The sequence below is a fragment of the Tinamus guttatus genome, unplaced genomic scaffold, assembly GCF_059628265.1.
Source record: "Tinamus guttatus ecotype Peru unplaced genomic scaffold, ASM5962826v1 Tinamus_guttatus_pri_ptg000194l, whole genome shotgun sequence".
NCBI classification, from domain to species: Eukaryota; Metazoa; Chordata; class Aves; order Tinamiformes; family Tinamidae; genus Tinamus; species Tinamus guttatus.
Genome location: NW_028288728.1, coordinates 1198935 through 1222483, shown reverse-complemented (window position 1 = coordinate 1222483; position 23549 = coordinate 1198935). Strand labels below are relative to the sequence as shown.

Below are 23549 nucleotides of genomic sequence, written 5' to 3'. Positions count from 1 at the left end.
ATCAGCGCCCGGCCCCGGCTCCCCTGCCACCCGCGCGGGAGCCGCGTCCCCAAGGTTAAGCGACGGGGAAGCTCCGGCGGCGCCGGCAACGCTCGTCCCAGAGCAGCAACGGAGCAGCCGGGGAGCTGGGACATGGCGGGAAGGGCTCTGTGTGCTGGGACGCGCTGCACCACCGGGCCGGACCCGCGCGGTGTGGGGAAGCTCGGCCACGCAGCGGCCAGGCCTGCATGCATGTTTGTGCTTGCACACGTGTGCGGGCATGCACACACACACATGCACCCAAGTGCACTGCTCTGCAGCTCCCTTGCAGCAGCTCCGTGCAGGGACAGGGTGGAAGGCGCTGCCCGCCCCGGCCCGCGGTGCCACAGGGTGCAGCAGCCCCCGAGGATGATGATGGAGCTGGTGCCGGTGCCGGCCCCGCAGTGCAGGGTGGGGACGGTGACACGGTGGGTCTGGGGGGCCTCCCTGGCCGCCCCCCCAGCTCCCCTCGCCCTCGCTCAATGTCACCCTCGCAGCCTGTCAGCTTGAGAAAAGCTTTGCTGCCGATAAGCGATCGGGCTGTCAGCCGCGGAGTGCCGCTTGCTCGTGATTTACTGCGGCGTCGCTAACGGAGCACAGATTTTTCTTAATCTAAATTGAAAACTACTCAAGTAGAAAAATAATTTCATTGCTTTGCCGGGAGGGGCGGTGGCGGGAGGGCAGCGCCGCGGCGGGGGGGTGGCTGCGGCGTCCGGAAACCAGTACCCGGTACCCAGTATCTGGTACCTGGTATCTGGTACCCGGTAACCAATATCTGGTACCACGTACCCAGTACCCAGTATCTTCTACCTGGTATCTGGTACCTGGTACACGGTATCTGGTACCCAGGATCTGCTACCCAGTACCCGGTATCTGGTATCCAATATCTGGTACCGGGTATCCGGTACTCAGTTTCTGCTACCTCGTATCTGGTACCCGGTACCCAGTATCTGGTACCTGGTATCTGATATCCAGTACCCAGTATCTGGTACTGGGTACCCAGTGCCCAGTATCTGCTACCTGGTATCCAGTACCCGCTACCCGGTATCTGGTCCCCAATATCTGGTACTGGGTCCCTGGTGCTCAGTTTCTGCTCCCTGGTACCTGGTATCTGGTACCCGGCCCAGGTGGCCCCGCGCTCCCCTGCCGGCCGCCGCAGCGGGGGCCGTTCCGGGCGCGCTGGCCGGGCCCGATACCAACGTGCCCGCCGAGCCCGTCCCAGCGCACAGCCGAACTGAAGGAGGTTTTTCCCCCTTTAATTTAACAGTCGCCGCTGGGAAATCCGGGCCGGCCTCGCAGCGATTTTCCCCCGGGCTGCCGCTCTGCAGAGCCCTTCGCTCCGCGGCCCCGCGGCCGGGCCGGGCTCCAGGCGGCCCCGGTGCGCAGGGAGCCGCTCGCTCCTCCCGCCCGGTGCGTCCCCCGGCATCGCCCGCGGCTCCGGCGCGGCCGCGGCCCCTTTGCGTTTTACCCTTCAGTAATTTCAGCACTTACAGGTGCAATTAAGAGGCAGGGCTGGAGTTATGAAGCCATCAGCGCGGAGAGACCTGCATACTAACAGACTCCACGCGCCTTTGCCTTGCCGGGCCGCCTGATTTATCAGGGATAAAACTGCAATAACGCCGGCAGATTTCCATCGGCTGCTGTAATGGGCCCTGACTACATTAAATGCACATTTTTTAACTTCTCTGAGCGCCCGGCCCCCCGTGGCTGCTGCAGAGCCCACAGGGGATGGAGAGGGGCTCGGCCGGCGCCGCGCGGGAGCCGGGATACACTCTGGGATATACTCCGGGATGCATGCCGGAATGTGCTCTGCAGTGTGCTCCAGGATGCACTCCGAGATACACTCCAGGATACACTTCGGGATGCGCTCCGGGATGTGCTCCGGGATGCGCTCCTGCATTCCCTGCAGACTGCGAAGGGCGATCCCCAGATCCCAACGCTCTGCTGCAGGTCGGGCCTCGCGCCGTGGAAGGAGCCCCAGGGTGCCGGGTCTCTCGGCACACACAGGGGGACGAGCGCCCGCCCGGCCAGCCCCAGCCCTGGAGCTGCCTCCCGGCTCGGCCCCGTGCCGTTGGGAAGAGGCTCTTTCCCTTTAAGCTTCATCCCAGTTTAATTGGATACTTTTGAGCCCAGGCTCATGATTTCTGCAGCAATTTGGTGTGGGATTTCTTTCTTTCCCTCCATTATCCCCCCTGATTAACTCAGCTGCACCTGTCAGCTTTTATTCCGCAGCGTGCGCTGGCAGGAACCTGTTAAAATGCATGAGTTTGGTCACACTCGCTCCCTCCTGGCCAGCGGAGCCAAACGGGGCCAGCGGGAAGGGGCTGCCAGGGCTCCGCGGGGACCGAGCGTGGCCGGGCAGGGAGCGTGGGGCAGGGAGCGTGGGGCAGCGTGGGGCAGCGTGGGGCAGGGAGCGTGGGGCAGCGTGGGGCGGGCAGCGCCGTGCAGGATCCGCAGGCAGGGACCCCCCAGTGGGGCTGCTCGCTGTGTCCGTGGGAGTGGGGAGCGCTGGCTGCAAGGGCCTCTGCATCCCGCACTGCGCATCCCATATCCCACATCCCACATTGCGCATCCTATATCCCGCATCCCATATCCTGCATCCCATATTCCGCATCCCATATCCCGCACCCTGCACCCTGCCTTGTGCCTCCCATATCCCGCATCCCATATCCTGCATCCCATATCCTGCACCCTGCATCCCATATCCCATATCCCGCATCCCATATCCCGCATCCCACATTCTGCATCCAGCACGGAGGCCGGCGGTGCCGTCCTGGCGAGGGGACAGTGCCAGCGTGGGCCCCCTGGCACCCACTGTGGTGGCGGCTTTCCTGCTCCGCACACTCTGCTTTCGCATTCCGCTTGCACCTCATTCCCGTTCGCTCATTTTAATGGGAGCGGGAGCATCCGGAAGCACCGCTGCCCCCACCAACCAGCCAGATCTGACACAATTAAAAAGCGGCTCCAGTCGGGCTGTTTTGCTAATGGTTTGTCGTCTCAACCCCGCACCCCGCGCCCCGGCTCCCCCGAGGCGTCATTTCCATTCCTAATAACCGCTCATTATCATGCACGGCGCGGGGAGGGCAGCGCCCGCGCTAATTCAATTTCGGGAGCCGCAGTGTGTTTAGTTAATCACCGGGGAGCCGGGTTACTCAGCACAATTATTTATCAGAATTAGATCTTGGGGCCTCGGCACCGAGACCCGACCGAGCGCTCCGGGGGCAGCGGGACGGAGCCGTCCTGCTGTGGCACCGGCCCCGCTCGAGCCCCTCGGCGGCCGCGGCCGCTCTGCACATTTGCCCCGGGACTGGCTGCTTCCCCCAGGCCTTCATTTACTGCTCACGGTTTTTTCATACTTGATTTTGCTTCTGTTTTCGCTTTTAATTTAATGTTTTTTCCCTGTGCTCCAACTGCCTTTATTGGATGAAAAGTCTCTGTTATTGAATCCTGCCCTGCAGCCGCCTGGGGAGAATCGGGTTTCCCGGCCCACAACAGGGCCGCTCTGCAGCGCCGCGTGGCCGGGCAGGACGCGGAGCCTGCGGGGACCCTGCGGGGAGCCCTGGTGACCGTGGGGACCCTGAGGGGACCGTGGGGACCCTGCGGGGAGCCCTGGTGACCGTGGGGACCCTGAGGGGACCGTGGGGACCCTGCGGGGCAGGGGCTCGCTGGCAGCCTGCGGAGCGGGGACGCGGAGCCGGGAGTCCCGGCACTGCGGCAGCTCCGCGCATCCCGCGGCCCCCACAGCCTCCCCGCGCGGCGCGAGGGCCGTGACGCCGCTCCGCGTTCGTCCCACGTCCATGCCTTCCAGCCTCGTGTTTGTGGGCTTCCTGGGCTCTTTGGGGTTCCTGGGCTCTTTGTGGGGTTCTTGGCTGTTTTGGGGGCTCTTTGCCGTTCTGGGGTCCGTTGCTCTGCCCGCATGGGGGGAACCCGGTGCTGGGGCCCTTCCCTCAGGCCGGACATTCCTGGGGGTCTCTGATCCCTGAACGCAGCCGCGGCTCCTGCTCCAGGACTGCCCGGACTCCTTCAGTGCCGGCCTGGCAGCATCGCGGAAACAGGGCCCAAAGGGTCCCGGCACCGGCGGATCCCGGTGACACGCACTGCCCCCTGCCCCGATCCCGGGATTTGGGTTCATTTCCTATGTGCGTTTCTAACTGAGGAGCGCCCGTGGCAGCGGCGCCCGCGCACACGGTGATGCCATCAGTGTGGCACAGGCCTGCGCGGCCCGGGACAGTTTTGGGCACAACTGCAGGGTTTTGGGGCACATTCGCAGGGTTTGGGGTGCAATCATGGGGTTTTGGGTCGTAACCACGAGGTTTCCGCTCGGAGTGGCCTGAGGTGACGCCCCCGGCGCTCCCGTGGGGCCGCGCGAAGGACGAGCGCGCGCGCTTTGACGTGGCCCTAGCGAGTTCCCGTCCTTTTTCCGTCACCGCCGCAAACGGCCTGCCGCTTTCCGGCAGCGTGGCCTTTATGTGCCGCTCGCTTTACGACCGTTGGCCCGCCTCGCTTTTCGGCAGCGTGGCGGCCTGGCGGCGCCCCGTCGCGCGCTGCCGTAGGGCGCGGTGTCGCGCGGCGCTCGGCGGCCGCCATGGACGTGGGGGAGCTGCTCAGCTACCAGGTGAGCGGGGCCGCCCGGTACCGGTACCGGAGCCGTGGCCGGTACCGCCCGGCCCGGGCTGCGCTCCTCGGCCCTCGCTCGCTGCCCGCGGGGCCCGGGGGCGCTGCCGCCGCTTGGGGCCGCCGCTCGGTGCCGCCTCCGCGGGCGCCCGGGACGCGGCTGTGCGGGCTCTCCGCGGGGCTGCCCGTTCCCGTTCCCGTCCCGCGCCTCCGTCCCGCCGTGTCGCGGGGCTCCCGGGCGTTTCTGGCATTCCTCGTTTTCCCCCTTCCCGACTACCCGCGGCTCTGCGCCGTGTCCAACGGGAACAGCCGGCTCTCCTGTTCCTGTAATTCCTCCGTGTCCTTTGCCTCGTGTCTGCCAAAGTGTTTCGCGATGCGATTTATACCTGAAAAGTGAGAAAGTACCACAGTGTGGAACTAATTGCCTTTTTTTTTTTTTTTTGACAAAAGAAGTACTAGTCTGCGTATTTGTTCTGTATCTTTCCCTGTGTTTTGAAAACGCAAAGTCTTCGTGATCCCCCCTCGCTCTGGGGGAAACGTGAGCGTCCCCTTAAGAACTCCGGTCGCTCGGCTGCCGCGCGCCCTCCGCGCTGCGGTTTCCCGTGGGACGTGGGTAACTCCGTGACAGCGTAACGGAGGGCTCTGCCCTGGGGAGGCCGCGGGCCCCGCTCTGCCGCTGCGGCTCTGGGTTCTCTCCTGCTGCCGGGCCCGGCCCGTGGTGCGGGGCGCAAACGGCCCCTCGTGCCCCGGTAAGCGCCGTTGATCGGGCCGCAGAGCTGGCGACTTGCGCCCAGCTCACGGACCCGTGAGCTCCGTGCGCTGCTGCAGGCGCTCTGGAGCGATGGGTAAAACCTGCTGCCGCTCTGGCCAGGGAGGCTCTGCCCGGAGCCGCGGTGCCCGCGGGGACGTGGGGACGTGGGGACGCGCCAGCGCCCGGCAGCTCCGCGCGTCCCTCCCAACCGCCTCGGCGGAGGGTGCTTGAGCTCTCATTAACCGCAGATTTCATGACTGTGCAATGATTACAGACTGCTGGATTTTAATGAAGTATTTGTGAAATCCAATAGCAAAGGGAAGAGCAGCAAACAAGGAGGCAAGGCTGGTTCTGCTGTGCCGGGCGGCCACTTGCACGGGCCCCATCTCGGCGCAGGCCCCGCAGGCTCTGCTGCCCTCTCGGTACCGTGCCCAGCTCTGAGGCCCAGCCCGCCACGAGCAGGCTGGGATCTGGTGTCCGGGGCCCGTGAGCGCAGCCCTGAGCTGCTCTTTCTTTTTCCTTTTTTTTGGTGTTTATTCATGAAAGACTTTGTTCTTGTGAAACTCTTGGCAGCTCTCAGCTGGCTCCTCGTCTGCTTTTGCATCGGTTCAAACTAAAGCAAATAAAGCAGTTGCAGGAATAGCTATGTCCTCTCTGTGCAAACATACATCTCATTGGTGCGCGTATATATATATATATATGCATCCATATTTATATACTATTTTTTGTTATTAAATGGCAGCTCTGATTCAACATGGCAAGGTGACGTGTCCGGTTTGTTTTCTCCTGCCTGTCTCATCTAGGTGTTCTTCACAGTACCAAGCTGTTGGGGGGACTTGGGTGCCCCCGCAGTGCAGAGGTGAAGAGGAGAGGACAGATTTCTCACTTCCAGTAATAAACTGCAGCCCTGCAGCTGCAGCACCGGAGTCTTCTCCGTTTGCCTCAGCTTGTGCTTGGGTTTGGAGCTCCCGGGAGGTCTCTGGATTTTCCCTGTGATGGTTCCTTTAGACTTTGTGCCGTCGGAAAGTGCTGAGTTTTGGGAGAAAAGCAGGGAAAATCAGCTTGCGGGTAGCTTGGCTCATCACAGACGTTGCCAGCCAGACCAGGAAGGTGGTGAGGATGCCTGGAGATTCGTGCTGGCTTCGGAGCATCCTGCTTGGCAGCTCCCATGTGGGTTTCCTGGTGGCTCCTGCAAGCAGGTTGCTGCGACGCACTCACTGTGTCGCTCAGAAGGTTTATTTGGGGTTTTGTTAACAACTGGTTTGCGCTCCGCGGTAGCGAGGCCGCCTGGGAAGCAGCCGTCCGGCGCGCGGGGCTGCGTCGGGAGCCCCTGCGCAGCTCCCCAGCGCGCGCAGCAACGCGCTGCCGGCCTCGTGCCGCTGCCCGGGCCCGTTGCTGCCGGCGGCCGCGCGTCGGCACCGGGGTGTGATCACGGCTGCGGGGACGAGGCCCCGGCTGCTCCCTGCTCCGGTTTGGGAGGCGAATGGGGCCGGGTGAGGGAGGCTCCCCCTGCTCGGACGAGGGGTCTGCGGGGAGCAGCGGCCCCGCGCTCCGGATCGCAGCCTGCGACGGGAGCCGGGAACGCGGTGGCTGAAAGCGACCAGCCCGGCTGGGAACGGCGCGGAGGGTGGGGAGAGCGTTCCCCCATCCCAAACAGCAGCTCCCGTGTGTTTTACAGCATTCCGTAAATGCCGGCGTGTGGTGGCAGCAGTGTGTGCGTGTGGTGTTTAACACGCTCCGATCGGCTGGTTCTTGCTCGGTGATATCAGTGTTAGATTTAAATGAGAATCTCTACAGAATAATTTGCTGTGAATGAACTGCATTCAGTAAGAACAAAATTAAGCTAAACTAATTAAAAATGTTTTTCTTGCATACTTCCAGCTTCCAGTAAAATTCCCCTTAGCACAACCAAGATGGGAAGGAAATGATAAATGTTTTGCTTATTAAATATGATTAACTTGGCCTTCTCTACCGAGAAGTCGAAATACGAGTAGGTGCGCGGAGCTGTTTGAGTCAATGCTCACGCACGGCGGCTGCACCTCCCTCTCCTTGGGAAAACAGAGGCGGAGGGGGACGGAAGAGCCAAGCGTGGAAGCTCCATGTTTGTCTTGAACCGCTTGTTCGTGACTCTGCATCTTGGGGCAATGAGTACAAACATGACTCACTACTTAGGCCTTGATTTCTTTTTATTAATGCTGTTTTTTGCTTTCTTTTTTATTAATGCAATATTTTTAGTAAAGTCTAGCGTAACATCAATAACCAAAGGAGGAACCTTAATGTCTGCTTAATAAAGTTTACCTGAGAATTCAATTACTGTCTGTTGCCGAGGTGTTGGCAGCGTTAATAATCGCATGCTGGGCATTTTCATAATTTATCATAATGACTTCTATTATGTATTACAGAAGCTTCCTCCCCCAACAATACATAATGCAAAAAAGGAGAAAATAATTGAGTCGGAAACAGATTGCAAATAGTGATAGTGCAGACTGCACGCTCGGAGGAAATGGAGTTGGCTCCGTGGTGGGGTTTAATTTGGATCCTGTTCGGGTGGTGCAGCCGGTCCCTGCGGGTGGGTCAGGAGCGGGAGCAGCGAGATCCAGCTGCTCCCAGGAGCAGTGTCCGGAAGCTCCGGGCTGCTCTCCTGGAGATTCGGGGCCCTTCCCGGGGCCAATTTCCCTACCTTTGTGGTGTTAAGTGCCGGTGAAAGGTGATGCAGGATGTAGCGGGCGGCCTCTAGATCCCACGCGTGGGAGAGGCGGCAGGAGGGTGCCCGGGCTGCCCCTGGCCCTGCACCCAGCGTGCCCTAAGCACGTGGGAGATCCGCTCCGAACGGGCACATTGGGAGCGCTGCCCCGCGACCATCCCGCAGCGCGAGGGTGCTGCGCGGCCTGTGGGCAGCCCTTAAAGGAGGGGACGTCGGGACGAGCCACCTGGAGCGCAGGGAGAGGACAGGGAACCGCTCGGAATGGGCCCGGTTGCAGCGAGCAGTTGGGGCTGCGCTCTGTGCTCCTTTGGTGTCTGAATTTGTATGATCCTCACAGCAAGAGCCTGAATTCTGTTTCCTGCCCAACGTGAGGACAGCACTAATGCCCTGAAGGCACAGCAGTGTCACCCAGCCTGCTCTTCCCTGCCTCTCCTTGTGTTTAAAGCTTCTGGGGTTCTTTGGTGTTTCTACAGGGGTTGTATCTCTCTGTCTGGAGAGCTGAGTTTTCATTGTTAGATGGTTTTCATTTATATTAAAATAAATAACTGCATAAACGCTCTCTAGCTTTGTGTGGAGGTGCTGCTAGCTGGTCTGCAGCACGCCCGTTTTAATCGGGATCGCAGCAGGAATCCCTTGGAAGCCTGAAGGTTTTAGTGCCCTCGGGCTGCGCGTTTCCGAGCGTGGGAGCCGGGGCGGCCGCGCTCCTCCTCCTGCGCAGGGTCTCCTGCTGCGTTGGTGCTTCGGCACCATCAGCCCCGGATCCAAACTGAGAGGAATCCAAAGGGCAGTAAATCCTGGGCTTTGCCTTTGTGGCAGCATGCTGGGCTGTTTTTGTAGTTGCAGGCAGAGGGACTCGCCAAGCAGGAAAGCTGGGTCTTCCGCCCCAGGTAATGATTTGGGAACCGAGTTGGAGGAATATTAGATCCAAGAAGGGTTACGGCCTTTTCTACAAGGCGACTTCAGCAGCTGGTAACAAGTAAAAAATGTTTGTCCTGGTGTCCTCGTTGCCCTCAGTGCTCGGGTTCTGCTCTTGTTTGCCTGGGGCTAGCAGGGTGCTGCTCTAGGCTTGGGAGCCCTTTGAAAGCAGCGAGGGGACCACGTTTCATATCCTGGCAGTTTTGGAGGAGGAGAGCGTTCTCTTCCCATGCAAACACTTCCATGCATTTCTACCTCATTAACATATGAGGTGAGGTTTACTCCACTTCTTGTGCCTGGCAAGTGACTTTTGATTTTGCCGATTAATTAGGAATTGTCAAATAAAATAGTAGGCTGTTCTAAGCAAAATGTGAAGGCACCTGCCCTGCTTAAAGGAGCTCCCAGGCTGTGTGGGGCTGCAGGGAGCAGAACGCCCGTGTCCTGCAGAGCCTGCAGGAGGTCGGGGACGGCCGGGGAAGGGACGCCAGGAATTCCCAACAAGCTTGGGTGCTGGGAGCGTTTAATTCCTTTTGTCTTTCCCTTCTGTGTGCTTGCGTGTGTTGGTCGTGTGCTTGTAAAACAAGGACCTGTCTCGGTTGTCCGAGTTGATTTTGGAGCCTTGATTTCAGTGTCTCTCCACTGTTGTCTAATCAGTGCTCAGCTTGGTGTGGGCGCTCCTTGTCTCGGAAATCCCGGTGTTGTTTCACTGTGGAAATATTTCTCCCACAAACCGTGTCCATGGGTGGAATGGGGCAGGATGCTGGCACAGCCCTCGGTAGCCTTGTTCGTGTCTCGGCTGGATGTTTCGTGCCACTGAACGAGTTTCCCTTTGTGCTCCAGGCGGTTGAGCCCGGTGAGATCAGAGCCCGAGCGGACCCCGCAGCACGCGGCGGTGCGGGCGGCCTGGCCGGCAAGGGCAGCACGGGGCTCCCCTTTTCACCACATTTGTCTGCTTTAGCCCAACAGAGGGACAAAACGGCCCCGTGATGAAGAGGAGGAGGAGATCAAGGCACGGAGGAAACAAGCGAGTGCCCGGGAACACAGTCGCCACCGAGAAGAGGAGTCTACTGTGGTGGATGAAACCGAGGAGGAAAAGAAGAAACTTCTGCAGATAATGGAGAGGGACGGAGAAGAGGAGGATGAAGAGGTAAGTGGCTAGTGGGGCAGTAGAGGCTCTGCAGAGAACAGTTGCCCTTTGTTCGAAGGAATTTCCTCATGGTAACCTAACCCTTAAGAGGAAAAACAATTTGTCTGTGCGTGTTTATGTGGAAAGCTGTCCCTTTTCTAAGCCGGATAATGCTGGTATAAAACTCTTCCTACTTCCACTTGTCGTTATACTTCTCTTGCTATAAATAATTGGAGATAAAAGGAGAAAGTATTTGAGAAGTATATTGACATGGCTTCTTGGGGACTTACATTTCGTTCTGTTTGGACGATGAGGCTACCTGAGCGCTCTCACATCCACATGCAGTGTAAGGGTGTGGTTTGACTTTTTTGTCCTGTAGGTTATTCAGTAATTTCAAACAGGGCTTCCCTAATATATCCTCTGAGGATTTAAAGAGGGAAGGGGGGCGTTAAACAATTTCATTTTATTTTATTTTAAACCTAATCTGTTTTATGCTAGGAATACCTAATCACCTTCCAGGATGTGCGGTTAGGAAATAGCTTCTGTGTTCTAATTAGTTTTCTGTTGTTCTCATCAGTGCGTTCAGCCCTCCAGCTTCCCCCCTCCTGCCAGCTGAGCAGCAGCAGCAACAAATAACCCACCTGCTCCTGGAGAGGAGCGGGCTGGGGTCAGAGGAGCGGGGAGCAGCTGTCAAGGGTAAATGATTTCAAGCCTTGGAGACAGAAATCCAATGCAGCGCTGGCCTTTCTGCTAAGGGCCAGGGAAAAGATCACTTTATAAATGTGACACATGGATTGGTGTAAATCTAGGAGATATTTGCTGCCTGTGTCCCGTTTGATAAAAAAACAAGTGATATTTGCCACTGCAGAATCATGTGGGTTTGTAAAATATCATTGTCCTTTGTGTACAGCATTGCTAGCATCCGTCTCCCAAATCTCCCTTGTTTTTTGATGTTGAGCTATTGCTGTTACAGTTGTTGCTGATAGGCGAGCGGGATAATGCGGGATTGCTGCAGCCCTGCAGCTGCAGGACGTGTGGCCGGAGCCTGGGGCTGCCACGTGTGGGTCCGTGTGCCACGGGCAGCCGGCACGGCCGGGCGTCCTGAGCACCGGGAGCCCCAGGGTCTTTGGAACCCAGGCCCGTGTTTGTTGTTTTGGAGTGTGGTTTATGCAGGCGCCTTCGGGAAGCTCTTTTATTTCAGAGATATAAACTTATATCAGTAAACCTGATGGAAGAGAGCTAGTCTGTGGGACACTTTTAATACTGGACATAGCTTAAACACACGGTATAGATCAAAGTGTAATGGATGTAGTAAATTGAATTTGTTAAGGAAAGCAGAGAACTGAATAAAACAAAGGTTACAGTGTCAGCATCTATGGCAGTATCTGTGTGGATTGAAATTCCCTTGTAGAAAGAATATAGTTTAGGACTATGGTGTTGATGATGTGGATGGGCCGCTGGGTGGGCTGCCCAGTGCCAGGGCAGATGAGAGGTGGGAGAGAAGGGACGTCCCGTTGTAGCAGGAGACTCTTCACATTGACCGGCGCTGTTGCTGTAAGGGCCCTCCTGGAGGGATTTCGGTGGTGTGGAAGATAGCTTAGCTGCTTGGGCACTCATCAGAGCATCCTCAGGAGCAGACAGAACTCTTGATCCAATCCTGGACTGGAGATACGCAGCTGGGGTTGGGATGTGGAGGGTCTTTTAGCAGTAGTGATTGTAGCACAACCATGTTGAGATACCAGCAGAAGCGGCAGGGGCCGCACCGCGAAGTTTCAGAGAGCAAAACGGTTCTGTGGCAAAGACCCTTGAGCTGGTCAGAAAAACCCAGTTTCCAAGGGCTTGCACTGGGGAGCTTGCTCTGATCAAAGCTGGAGCAAATCAATAAGTGAATGGTGATGGTGTATGAGCTTTGTCAGCTTTCTGCAGCGAAACCTCCAGTGATTGCAATTTGTTCCTTGCTCTATCCCTAATGGATCTGGGTCTGTACAGTCTTATCACATCCAGAATATTGATTATTCTTCTGCTTTTTGCCAGGAGATTGTTCCAGCCATCCAAATGCTAAGCTCTGTGTTTTGCAATTTGATTAGGAGGAACCTTTGGATGAAAGTTCAGTGAAAAAGATGATTCTCACCTTTGAGAAGAGGTCTTACAAGAACCAGGAGCTGCGGATCAAGTTCCCCGACAACCCAGAGAAGTAAGAATGTGCTCAGCCTCGCTGTGTTGTGCCTTCTTCCTTTGCTTGATTCAGGACTGAAACAAATTGTGTGTACAGATGTTTTGGGTTATGTTACACTTAGGTAACAGCAGTTATGTATTAGTTTCAAATACAGTTTAGAAGTCACATTGATACTTAAAAGTGGTATTATTGCAAGTGACACCCTTTGGCCATATTCCTTTCATCACTAGCAGTTCTAGCTGCAGTGTGGAGAAGACAATAGTAAGCAATGGTTGGAAAAGTTCTGGTTTCTAAATACTTGCTGTTGTGTATAAGCTTTATACTGTGGAGATTCAACGCTAAAATTCTAGTTTGCTCTTTGCATTTTGGCAATATGTAAATAAAAAAAAGTTTAGTATTTGTTGCCTCTTCGCTAACAATCTTTGTCTTGCATTAGGTTCATGGAATCGGAGCTGGATCTAAATGACATCATCCAGGAAATGCACGTGATCGCGACGATGCCGGACCTGTACCACCTCCTGGTGGAGCTCAACGCCGTGCAGTCCCTGCTCGGGCTGCTCGGGCACGACAACACCGATATCCTTGACTGCCCAAGCAGCTCTTGGGGGAGCCTTTTTACAGACAAATCTCTAATCACTTAAATCCTAGTTCCAGGCACTACTGTAGATGTTTTTCTCTTCCCATCACACTGAATTCGTGTCCCTTTTCAAGTGAAAGCCTCCTTTCTTCAAGGAATATTGATTCTGTTTTTTTTTCGGTGGTGGTTTTCTACTTTTTGCTTTATGAACTTTCCATCTAAGTTTGAGTGGCTGTATTAGAGTATGGATAGACGAGCAACACAGGAAAAACAAGGCATTGGCTTTGCAGCACGTAGCCCCAACGCCCTGTGAGCTTTTACCTTGAATTGTCCCCTGGTGAGAGGAAAATTGGTTGCTCCTTTTTCGCTGCGAGCTGGGTTGTTTTATGGTAGTTACCATGAACCAGTTCACTGTAACTTTACACCTCATTTCTCACTGTGGTAAATTCTTTGCGTGTTCATATACTCAGCTCGGTCGTCTCTGGGTGCGTTTGTGGGGAGCTGCTCGGGTTGTGGGGATGCCCAGACACCTTCCGTGATGAGCCGGCTCTTGCTGTGCCGAGCCCTGCGAGCAGCCGTGTCCCGCCTCTCTGCAGAGACTTTTCAGTCTGTGCTGTCTGTTCAAGACTTTGGTATCCCTAAGCAGGGATAGTGTTGTTTTCTGATGATTTTGCTGACTTTGATAAATAAATTTATATTTGGCTTACTATTGTGCAGACCCTTTAAAAGTAGAGCTTGATCTGGGCTGCTTTTAAAATATTTCACAGTAGATTAAACTGAAGCATCCTGCTAAGGTTTGACGGATGTTGTGTGGGTGCCCCAGCCACCGTAGGGAGGTGTGTGGGCACCCCGGCAGCATTAGGGAAGTCTGTGTGGGCGCCCCGGCCGCGTCGCGGAACGGACGGAGCGGGAAAGCCCCAGGGGATGCGCCCCGGCCTTGGGGCTTCCGGCAGCTTTTCTTACTGTTCCGTCACTTCATGAGGTTGGGAAGATCATTTAGTTATTGCCTTCCTCATACTCCCTGTAAAGAGGTGGAGGGTGCTTGCCTACTTTTGAGACCTCCTTTTGAAATATGCAATGTTAAAAGGACTGGTAGGTGCTAGCTATTGTGATCTGATGCAGGGCTCTGATTAAAAAGAAAACTTCCTTCCATGTAGTTCTGTGTATTGAAGAAACTATAATTCATTCTCTCCGAGTGTGCAGTGATTAGAATATAAAAAACAAAACATAAAAATCTTTTGCTGCATAGCAGCCTCCATTACAAAACACTATTTACGTGTTTGCCTATTTTGACTTGCAGCTAAATTAACCTTGGTAGAATGCTGATTTCTGCAAAACAGCAAAGGCTGCCACTTGCCTCATATGTGATCTAGAATGGAAATTATCCTCAAGTAAATGTTTGTTAACGATTTACTATTTTAAAGTGCGAATCACCTACTATATTAACTAGTTTTGCAGTTACCCTGTTTTTTTTATTCTTCTTGCTAGCTACCGTGGGCTTTGTGTGCACCGTGTGTGTGGCTTTAAACAGTTGTCTGGGATTTGCTGGGGGGTTTTGGCCTGGGCTGCCCGGGGAGGTTCAGACACCCTCCAAAGCCGGAGCGCGGCCGCGAGGAGCCGTGTCCGGGGGCCAGGCTGTGCTGAGGACTTGTCAGCATTTCAGCTTCTTTAAATGGGTTTGCAACTTGCCCGCTGGTTACTTTAGGGGGAGTATTTTGGCCTGTGAACTATGCTTTTGGGGAAAAACATTGCTATAAAACTGTTGATGTGTTTCTGGATGTGTTGGAACCGGGACAGAGGCCACAGTCCTGCCTGCCCTGTGCTGCTGCTGCAGAAGCCCTGCTGCAGGGAAGCACGTTGGCGTGCTGCAGAACGGGCACGTCGGGTTTTCTATTGACTTTTCCTTAAAACTTAATGGGAAAAGATCTTATAATGAGTTCTCCCAAAGAATACTAGTACGTGCTTTTTAGTAGTTGACAGATGTGGCTCCTTGCAGAACAAGTGTATGGCAGGTTGCTCTCAGTTTGTTCCTTGAGTCCTGCCCCAGCTTTCCAAGGATTGCAGCGGGGCACCGTTGAGCCGCGTCTCTGCACAAGTGCCGGCGCCCGGGAGGGACCCGCCAGGGCCTGCTGCCCCAGGGCAGGGCCAGGGCCAGGCAGGGCAGCGCCGCGGCCACCGGGACCTTGGGCTCGCTTCAGGGTTGCTGCAGAGCACGAGGAAGGCAGTAATCACACTGCCGTGTGCCTTCTGCAGCGCCCGCGCGTAGGTTAGCTCGGGACTGCAACAGGCAACTTTATTACACGATTTCCTGAGACTAGATAAGTCAGGACTGTAACCTTATTAAAAATAGCTGTATTAAAATAGCTTTATTACTGCTGCTTGTGTGCCTGAGCAAATGCACAAATGGGAGACCTGGGAGGCTGGCTTGTTAGCTGTGAATTTTAAAGATTCATCACAAAATTACCATATAGTACATGGTGAAAAGTGCATATGCTGTTCCACCCCATGGGAGCTGGGAAAGATTGATCAGAGTGTCGGAGAAAATAAGCAAGTGGGGCTAATGAGAGGGAATATGTCTGCTCGTGTAGGAGAGCCGTGCGGCAGTCAGGGGGGCCGGGTGCTAATAGCCCCGTGCTAATGAGGGAAAACTGGGCTGCAGAAGCTGTGCTGCCCCTGCGGGCCCGTCCTGCAGGAGCCTGCAGGCCCGGCTGGGCCGGGCAGGAGGGGCAGCGCCTCGCGCGGGGCCTCCTGAGGCTCGTGCCGCACGCGGCAGCAGGGCGCCGCGTTGAGGCGGTGCCCGCATCGCATTACTGGGTGCGTTTCCCTGCGCTCCTGTTCGGTCCTGCTAATGCAGGATGGTGACTAGTTACCCCAACGCTAGAATATTTGTTTTGAAAATGTCACAAAGCAAATAGCACCCAGGACCACGACCATGGTGTGTCGCGGCGAGCGCGCGGTGCTGTTTGTCACCCTGCCTGGCGGCCCTCCTCGCTGCACAGGGTCTCCAGCCCGTGTGGTGTCCGTGCCCTTGGGTCGCTGTCCCTGTGCCCAGCCGTGAAACGTGGCTGTCTCCGTGCTTGTCCTTAACGCCTTGCACATGTTTCCATAGCAGTGGTGGACTTGCTTCAGGAGCTCACCGATATCGATACTCTCCATGAGAGTGAAGAAGGAGCTGAGGTGCTCATAGACGCGCTGGTAGGTACCGGCTCCGGCTTGGTCTCGGTGGCCGGGCAGGAGCCACCTTGTGCTGCAGAGCAGTAAAAGCTCCGGAATCATCACACTTGCCGCAGCTGTGCTCGTGTGACCTCCCCGTGGCATCGGCATCGTGCCCCGGTCACTGGGTGCCTCTGGCGTTCCGCGTCCGCGGGCTGCTCTTTTTGGCTGGTGCCTCTGCCCTCGGGCTTGGGGAGCGCCCAAGAGGAAGCCCCTTGCAGTGGAGCGGGCCCAGAGGCCCTGCAACCAGCCCTGCCCTCCCTGCAGGCAGCCCCTGCCAGCGAATTGCTGCATCTGTGAATCAGTCTGAGTCTTGTTCTGTTGCTGCTGTGCTGAACCTGAAAGACAGGAAATTACCGGCTTTCTTTTGTTTGTTTTGTTTGTGGAGGATTGGGGTGGGAAGGCTGTTTTTCTCCTACAATCCTTCCAGCCCAGTCACTATAATGTTGCCTTCCAAAGGTTAATTACAGTGGCCCTGAGCTGAGTTTCTCCAGATGGCCTCAGGGCTCTTCTTAATTACTGTCCCTGATGGAAAGATTGCTGGATGAATGAAATGGAAGAGAGGAGCTGGTAGAGAAGATGTTTTCTATAAAATGTAGTGAGAGATAGTAAATCAAACAAGTTCTTTCTACGTTTTCCTTGTCACTAGCCCACTGATAATAGCCAAGTTTTACAGCTTTTGTTTTTCTCTGAAAGAAACAGGTCAGCCGTATCTTGGGAGAAATGCTCAGATATCTCCTTTCTTGTTTTGTTTGCTTATTGAGAAGGTAGATGTAATCTTTTGGGTTATCTGTGAAAATTGCAGCCTTGCCTTCCACAGTAACCAATACCTGTATCTTTCCACGGCTTCCTTGTTCAGTGTTCAAAGACAGTGATTCAAACTGGAGTGAAGTTTCCAACTTACTGGGCTTGCACTGTGGTGGGAAACTCCCCAGTAACACTGGGTTCTGTCCCCCTTTAAAGCAGAGAACTTGTGCTAGATTTTTGATTCTGGGGCTGGAATTTTGCTTGCAAATGCAGATTCCCATTCCCCGCGTTGTTCTGTTGTTTGGGTTTCATTAGCTCACTCCAGGATGTGAAGGCAGGGCTGGCCATCGCGGAGGGTTTGGGTGTGAGTGTGCGTGTGCCTGTTGTTCCTTCACCTGTACCACCCCCTGGGGTGGAAGGTGTCACAGGAACGTGGGTGGACCTGCAGTGAACACCGCGAAGCAACCAGCAAATGCTCGGTGCTCTGCAGTGTCCAGTGCTCAAGAAGGTTATAAATCTCTCAGAATGATTCAGTGAAAAACACTGTGACAAGGTGCATGTTTTTCCTCCAGATGTTTTTGTTTCATGTGAAATTGTTTTTCTTAATTAGAAAGTTTTCTGATGGATTTATTTTAATCCTTCTCTAGCTCTGAGATTTTAGAACAAGACCTTTAATATTTCCTGGTCTGAGTCATGTTTCAGTATTGATGATTGTTGAGGGTTTCAGTAGCGATTGTTCATTTTTCTGGGTGTGTGTGCATGTGCTTATATAGTGTACATACACACACATATGTATATTTTACATATGCAATTTTTTAGATTTCCATTCACCGTTTTCTCCCTGTCTTGTCTTCCTTTTTTGAATCCCCTTTCCTGTGTTTCTCACCACCATGGCAATCTAGGTGGAGGGCCAGGTTGTAGCCCTGTTGGTGCAGAATTTGGAGCGCCTGGATGAAAGTGTGAAGGAGGAGGCCGATGGTGTCCACAACACGCTTGGTGAGTGCTCGCACTGTCACCTCCTGCCACTCTCCCTCCTCGCCTTCCTCCTCCTGAACTGCTGATCCTGGAGCAGAGAAGCTGCTATGGATTTCAGTCAAGCACCGCCTCAACTCACTCAAAACATAAATGTTGTTGAGCTAGCATTTCTGCGTGACTATTCTGAGGGGATTAATGAAAAGGTGTGGATATACAGGTGAAATTGTGTTGTGCCAAAAAGTGTCTTTTACTGAGCATATATTTACTCTGCATTCATCTATGAACCCTACTTACACAGTTATGAGAGCTGTTCATATATTAGTAATATATTTAACCTTCAGGTGGTAAAAAATTTAGATTTTATAAGAGCATGTCATTATCCCTCTGCTCCCCAGTCTTAAATGTCAGCACAGTTAGTGTTTGGCAATGTGCTTGCATTATTAATGCTCAGACCAGCACCCGCTCCTTTCAGACACTCAGGTTGGTGATTTCTTTGATTCTTCCAGTGTCTGAGGACAGGCAGGATGGGAGATGCTGGAAGCAAGAATTTGGGAATTTTGGCTTCTGCTCTTGTGCAGCATGAACTCTTGGTAGTTCAGGTTTCTGGGGTGGAAATCCCTACTGGAATAAAGGGGGATATCCTAGTCTCCTGCCAGCAGGTGCTGGTGTCACACCGTGCAATGACAGGTTGTGCCAGCGCCGAGGCAGGAGGGAGCCCCTGAGCTCGAGCACCCCTTGAACCGGGTAGCACATCAGTAACCCCAGAGAGAGCAGCAAAGCTCTGGGACAGCCCGGCACAGCGGAGCTGCCCGGGAAGGAGCTGACCCGCGGGCACGGAGGGGACGTGGCCGTTCTGTGTGTCTGTTTTTTCAGCCATCGTGGAGAACATGGCCGAGTTCCGCCCGGAGATGTGCACGGAGGCGGCGCAGCAGGGCCTGCTGCAGTGGCTGCTCAAGAGGCTCAAGGTGAGAGCTCGGGTGGGCCTGCCCGCTGTGCCGGGCCAAACACTGTTACCGGCTTCTCCGTGTTTTATAGGTTATCATTTGCCACAATATTTGTGAATACGGTGAATTCAGAACTCTCCTCAAACTGAAAAATGTCCCTTTTATTTAAATGTACATAAGCAAAGGTGATTGGATTCTGGGTTTTATCTGAACTGTTTTAGTAAAGCATTATTAAGACTTAGCTTCGCACTTAAGTTTCTTTACAATTAGGCTTATGGACTACAAACTGTATTTCAGCAGTTTTCCAAGCATGCAGTTATTCCTCTGTGCTCTTTGTGCATTGTTAGCAGAAGGAGCCTACAATTTCTGACTGCCGATAACATAATTATGTTGCTTTTGCTTTTAAAAATACATATATATCCATATATATATATACACACACACCTAGCTGGTACGTACTGAGTGTAAGTCTGCTCTCTGCCTTGCAGTTTTTTTCATTTGCTGAAAAACTTCAACTTGGGAAGGCAAAATAATCACAGCTTGTATTGCTCTGGTTGCTGCAAGAGCACAGGAATGTTTAAGGCTCGAGCGTGTGCATTTTCTTCGTTCTCTTGTGTTAATTCACCCGTGTCTGGGCAAAGAGCAATCAGGCAACATTTTTCCTTGCTTAGAACATGTCTTTGTGGAGGGACGGGCACTAATGAAACCTCCTTCAGTAACCTTTGCTTTTGGCAGTACTAGATTTTGCATCTCTTGCCCTGACAGACACACGTTTAGTATTAAACCCGTATCTCGTCATCGGGGTGGAAGGCTGTGGTGCTGAATACTGTCTATAGGATGAATTGTAAAATCAAGGTCCTATCTAGGAGTCAGGAAGGACATCTGGCACGCAGCATAGGATGTGAATTTCCATTTTCTGCCTGCGTTTCAAGTTGCATAATTGCATTCTGGCTGTCGGAATTGCCTCAGAAGTTCAGGTGCAGAGCTTAATAGCTCGCTTCTCCAAAGCTGCCCGCTTTGCGTGGCGCTTTGTGCAGCGCTCGGAGCCCAGAACGCAGCTTCGCTGCGCGACGCGGGGACCCAGCCCTTGTGCAGCACCAGCACCACCTCCCGCAGCAGCTCGGAGGGGACACGGGAACGCCGTGATCCCCACGGTCATTAGGGAGCCTCTTTATTTTTTGAGTCCATACATGTGGCCTTCCGGATCCTGCCGTGTTCTGTGTTTCGCAGCGCGGTGCCAGACCGTTCCTGGCGCAGCCGGTTGCGGTGATGGGTGGCCACGCGTGCCCGGGTCCGCTCAGCCACGCTGTGGGCAGCCCGTTTGGCAGGGAGAGGTGGGTGGCAAACGGCGTGGTTAAAGCTCAGTGCCTGTTTTCACTCTCTCCCTCCTGAACAATGCAGTGCAAACAGCTACTGATCCGCTTTCGTAATGACTTTTTTCATGTTTGAATATAGAAGAATGTGTGAAGTGACAGCTGTGCTGCTGTGCAGACAGCCCTGTGTCCGGTTCCTGCAGGTGTGACGTTGAGGTCCTCATGTCAAAGTCTGAAAGCTGCTGGTTAATGTTAGGGGTTTTCTGGAGTTCTGTTTCTGGGGCGGTGCAGATGTTCAGGATGGGGTAAGCCCACGTACTTATATAACAGCGATGGAAAAACTATGACAGGAGAGAGGCTCTTCCTTGCAAACAACTAATCCCTTTCTTCCTCAGGCTTTTTGAGCCAATTCCAGCAAGCCTAATTATGTAGGACATTGTGGAGAATCAAAGTTGACTTCCCCCCAACCCCTGAATTCTTCAGAGTTATAACTCTTTCCCACTGAGTCACGTGGCAAAATTACTGCTGTTGTGTTTTATTTTAAATGTTGCTCATGTGCTCAGTAATTTGATTAACATATTCTTCAAATCCAGCCAAACATAAAGTCTCTCATGGCTCTCTTGGTGCTTCCTTCACCAACAGGCTAAGATGCCTTTTGATGCCAACAAGCTGTACTGCAGTGAGGTGCTGGCCATTCTGCTCCAGAATAACGACGGTGAGACACGCTCTGGACACCGATAGCTGCTAGGAGGGGATCCAGGCTTGTTTCGCATCATGACAGTGCTCTGCCTTCTGGCTTCCCTTCGCTTGCTCACACATTCCTTCTCTCTTTCTGCTTCTCTGTCTTGCTCTCACTCTGCCCTCAGCTTTTGTACCTTGTCAAGGCATATTGATTTTGTTTGCTGATGTATCAGTGTTAGATGGCTGTAAAATCTGACAGTTAGCTTCATTTTTCTCTCTCCATTTTTTTTTTCCTCCTGTCTAGACAACAGAGAATTGCTTGGGGAGCTGGATGGGATCGATGTGCTGCTTCAGCAGTTATCTGTGAGTAATTTGCAAATCCCTGTGTGCCATCAAGGCACTCGCAGGCTGGGAGTGAGGGAGCGGAGCAGATTCTGGGTGTAGCCTGTCCTGGACCCCTCTAGATACTGAAGCCCAACGCTGCTGTACGTTTAGCAGTGGTGAAGTGCCCGAGTAACCTGCGCACAGGCTTCTTGACCATGGTCAGTGAGGTTAATCTGTTTCACAGATGTGAATGTTGGGGCACGTGGAAGTTAAATGATTTTGTTGTAACTCTGTGGACGGCTGGGAATGGAGAGGGTCAGAACTTGGCTGTGTCTGGCACGTTCCGTGCGTCTGCCCCTCACCCCGAGCCGGGTGTGGGCAGCTTGCTCTGCACTCGCCCCTGTTTCTCGTGCAGCTGGTGGGTTTCGGGGGAGGTAGGACGCTGTGGAGAGGATCCTCTGGGCGTTGTGCCTCCTCATGGCGGTTCTGCTGCTTGTGTTGGACGTGCCTCTCCCCTCGGAGCCCCTCGGAGCCGCCCCTTGGCAGTGGGGCGCAGAGGGGCAGGGACAAGGGCTGGCGCATTGGTGACACGGGACTGCAGCTCTTCTGTGCCTGGCAGTGCTGAGGGCTGTGATGGGAAGGGTTTGGGAACACCCTGCGTCAGGGTGGGCGCCCCAGGCCCTCCACAGCCTTCCCACCGGGAATTCCGGTCTGTTCTTTGTCACACAGGTGTTCAAACGACACAACCCCAGTACAGCAGAAGAACAAGAAATGATGGAGAACCTGTTTGACTCTCTGTGCTCCTGCCTAATGCTGAGCTCCAATCGTGACCGCTTCCTGAAGGGTGAAGGTCTGCAGCTGATGAATCTCATGCTTAGGTACACAGATAGCTTTGATTTTTCTTACCTGTTTTTGCCTATAAATATGTTGTAGCTAACTATATTTTTCTCTTTATAAAGTCTGCTGTTAGTCTGTTTATTCATTTGTTCGCCCCTCCAGCCTGTTAGTTGCATCTTTTCTGACTTCTGACTGCACTTTTTGTCTTCAGCCTTGCTCCCCAAGCTCTTGTGGTAACCCCGTTTCTTTGGGCAGTTCTATTGGGCATGCACTAGGAAGGAGGCTGCAGGTCAGGCCAGGGGCTCCTGTGAGAGGAGGAGGGAAGCTCAGGAGGTTTCTGCGGAGAATTTTTTTCTTTGTTCCCCAGTTCAAGTTTCACAGGCTGGGTAGTGCCTGAGTAGTAGGACAAAGATGGCTTTTGTGAAGTGAGCATAAACATGCGTTTCTTCATGACCTGCTCTGCCTCACCTTGAGTCTCCGGGTCGCTCTGCTGCCTCCTCCTCCTCGCCTGCCGGCCCGGTACTGACCCGCGTTGTCCCGGCAGCGGCTCGGGCTCCCTCGGCCCCGCGTCGCGCACGGCAGGGCTGCCCTCACCCTGCCTGCTGCTCCGAGCTGCCTGCACGCCCGGCGAGCGCCAGCGAGATGATGTATCCCTGCAGTGCATGGCTGGTAATGTGCAGCAGCAGGGAAGCGAATGAATAACCGCAAGTGGATTATTCGGGTAGGAACGCTGCATTTTCTTGAGGCTAATTAAAGAAAGTCTCCCAAACTGAGGAGGAGAGGGAAGCCTCTCTCTGCTGCTTGTGCTAAGCTGCTAAGCCAGCCTTGCAGAACAAATTGCTTGACTTTCTGCTGCCGGGTAGGTAGGAATTAGTGCTTCCATGTCAAACAGCTTCTGTCCCTTTTGGACTCCACTGTTTACCAGCCTCTGTACCAGGGCTTCAGCTGGAAAATTATGACAAGAGGAAAATTTCTGCCTGGACACTTGGGATACTTTTTCCCCTCTTCACCTCCCTCCAGTAAGTCACGAAGGGCTTCTAAGGGACAGAGAAGGATTTAACTGCCAGCAGCATCTGTGCTGCTGCCCGGGCTCCACACAGAGCTGCAGCTGGGAGCACAGAGTGCAGAATTCCATCGGGAGCAGCCCCGGAAACACCAGGCAGGCCCAGGGCTCATCCGCTGACATGAGCTGCTTTGAGGGGAACGTGGGTGTCTTCCGGCTGCCATCGTGTCTAGTTGAAGAATTTTCTAAGACCTCAGGCTTTTGAGGCTTAGGAACCAAATTTATTCTCCAGTCTGTAAGGGACTAGTAAAATAATAGTGGAAGTAAAAAATAAGGTCATGGAATTCTTTTTGGAAGGTTTTGTCACTGCTCTTGTCTGGTAAGCAGGGACTCTGCTGACGGTTTTTATACATATATTCTTGCCTTCTAGCCTAGTTCAGGTCAGCAGACAAGCTCTTACCTGGCAGGCTGAGCAGGTAGTTGGGGTTGCCAGGTTGACCCCCAGCCCTGCTGCCTTCTGGCCCGGATTGTAACGCAGGGCACGTGCCAGGGCTGGACACAGGGAGAACCTCCCGCTCCCACGGCCGTTCCACCCTTTCGGCTTCACTGGGAAGTGCTCAGCAGAAGCCTT

At 54.1% G+C, this 23549-nt stretch overlaps 1 protein-coding gene across 1 annotated transcript in view; it reads left to right on the top strand.

Moving 5' to 3' along the window:
• The first annotated feature begins 4555 nt into the window (after nt 1–4555).
• CTNNBL1 (catenin beta like 1) overlaps nt 4556–23549 on the top strand; it is a 41671-nt gene continuing 22677 nt past the window's right edge. Inside the window, exons 1-10 of the mRNA XM_088523578.1 lie at nt 4556–4633; nt 9961–10149; nt 12216–12322; nt 12741–12880; nt 15979–16076; nt 17744–17837; nt 18690–18781; nt 20716–20788; nt 21059–21117; nt 21808–21956. Coding sequence (XP_088379704.1) covers nt 4604–4633; nt 9961–10149; nt 12216–12322; nt 12741–12880; nt 15979–16076; nt 17744–17837; nt 18690–18781; nt 20716–20788; nt 21059–21117; nt 21808–21956 — 1031 coding nt within the window. The 5' untranslated portion in view covers nt 4556–4603. The remainder of the gene's footprint in view (nt 4634–9960; nt 10150–12215; nt 12323–12740; nt 12881–15978; nt 16077–17743; nt 17838–18689; nt 18782–20715; nt 20789–21058; nt 21118–21807; nt 21957–23549) is intronic.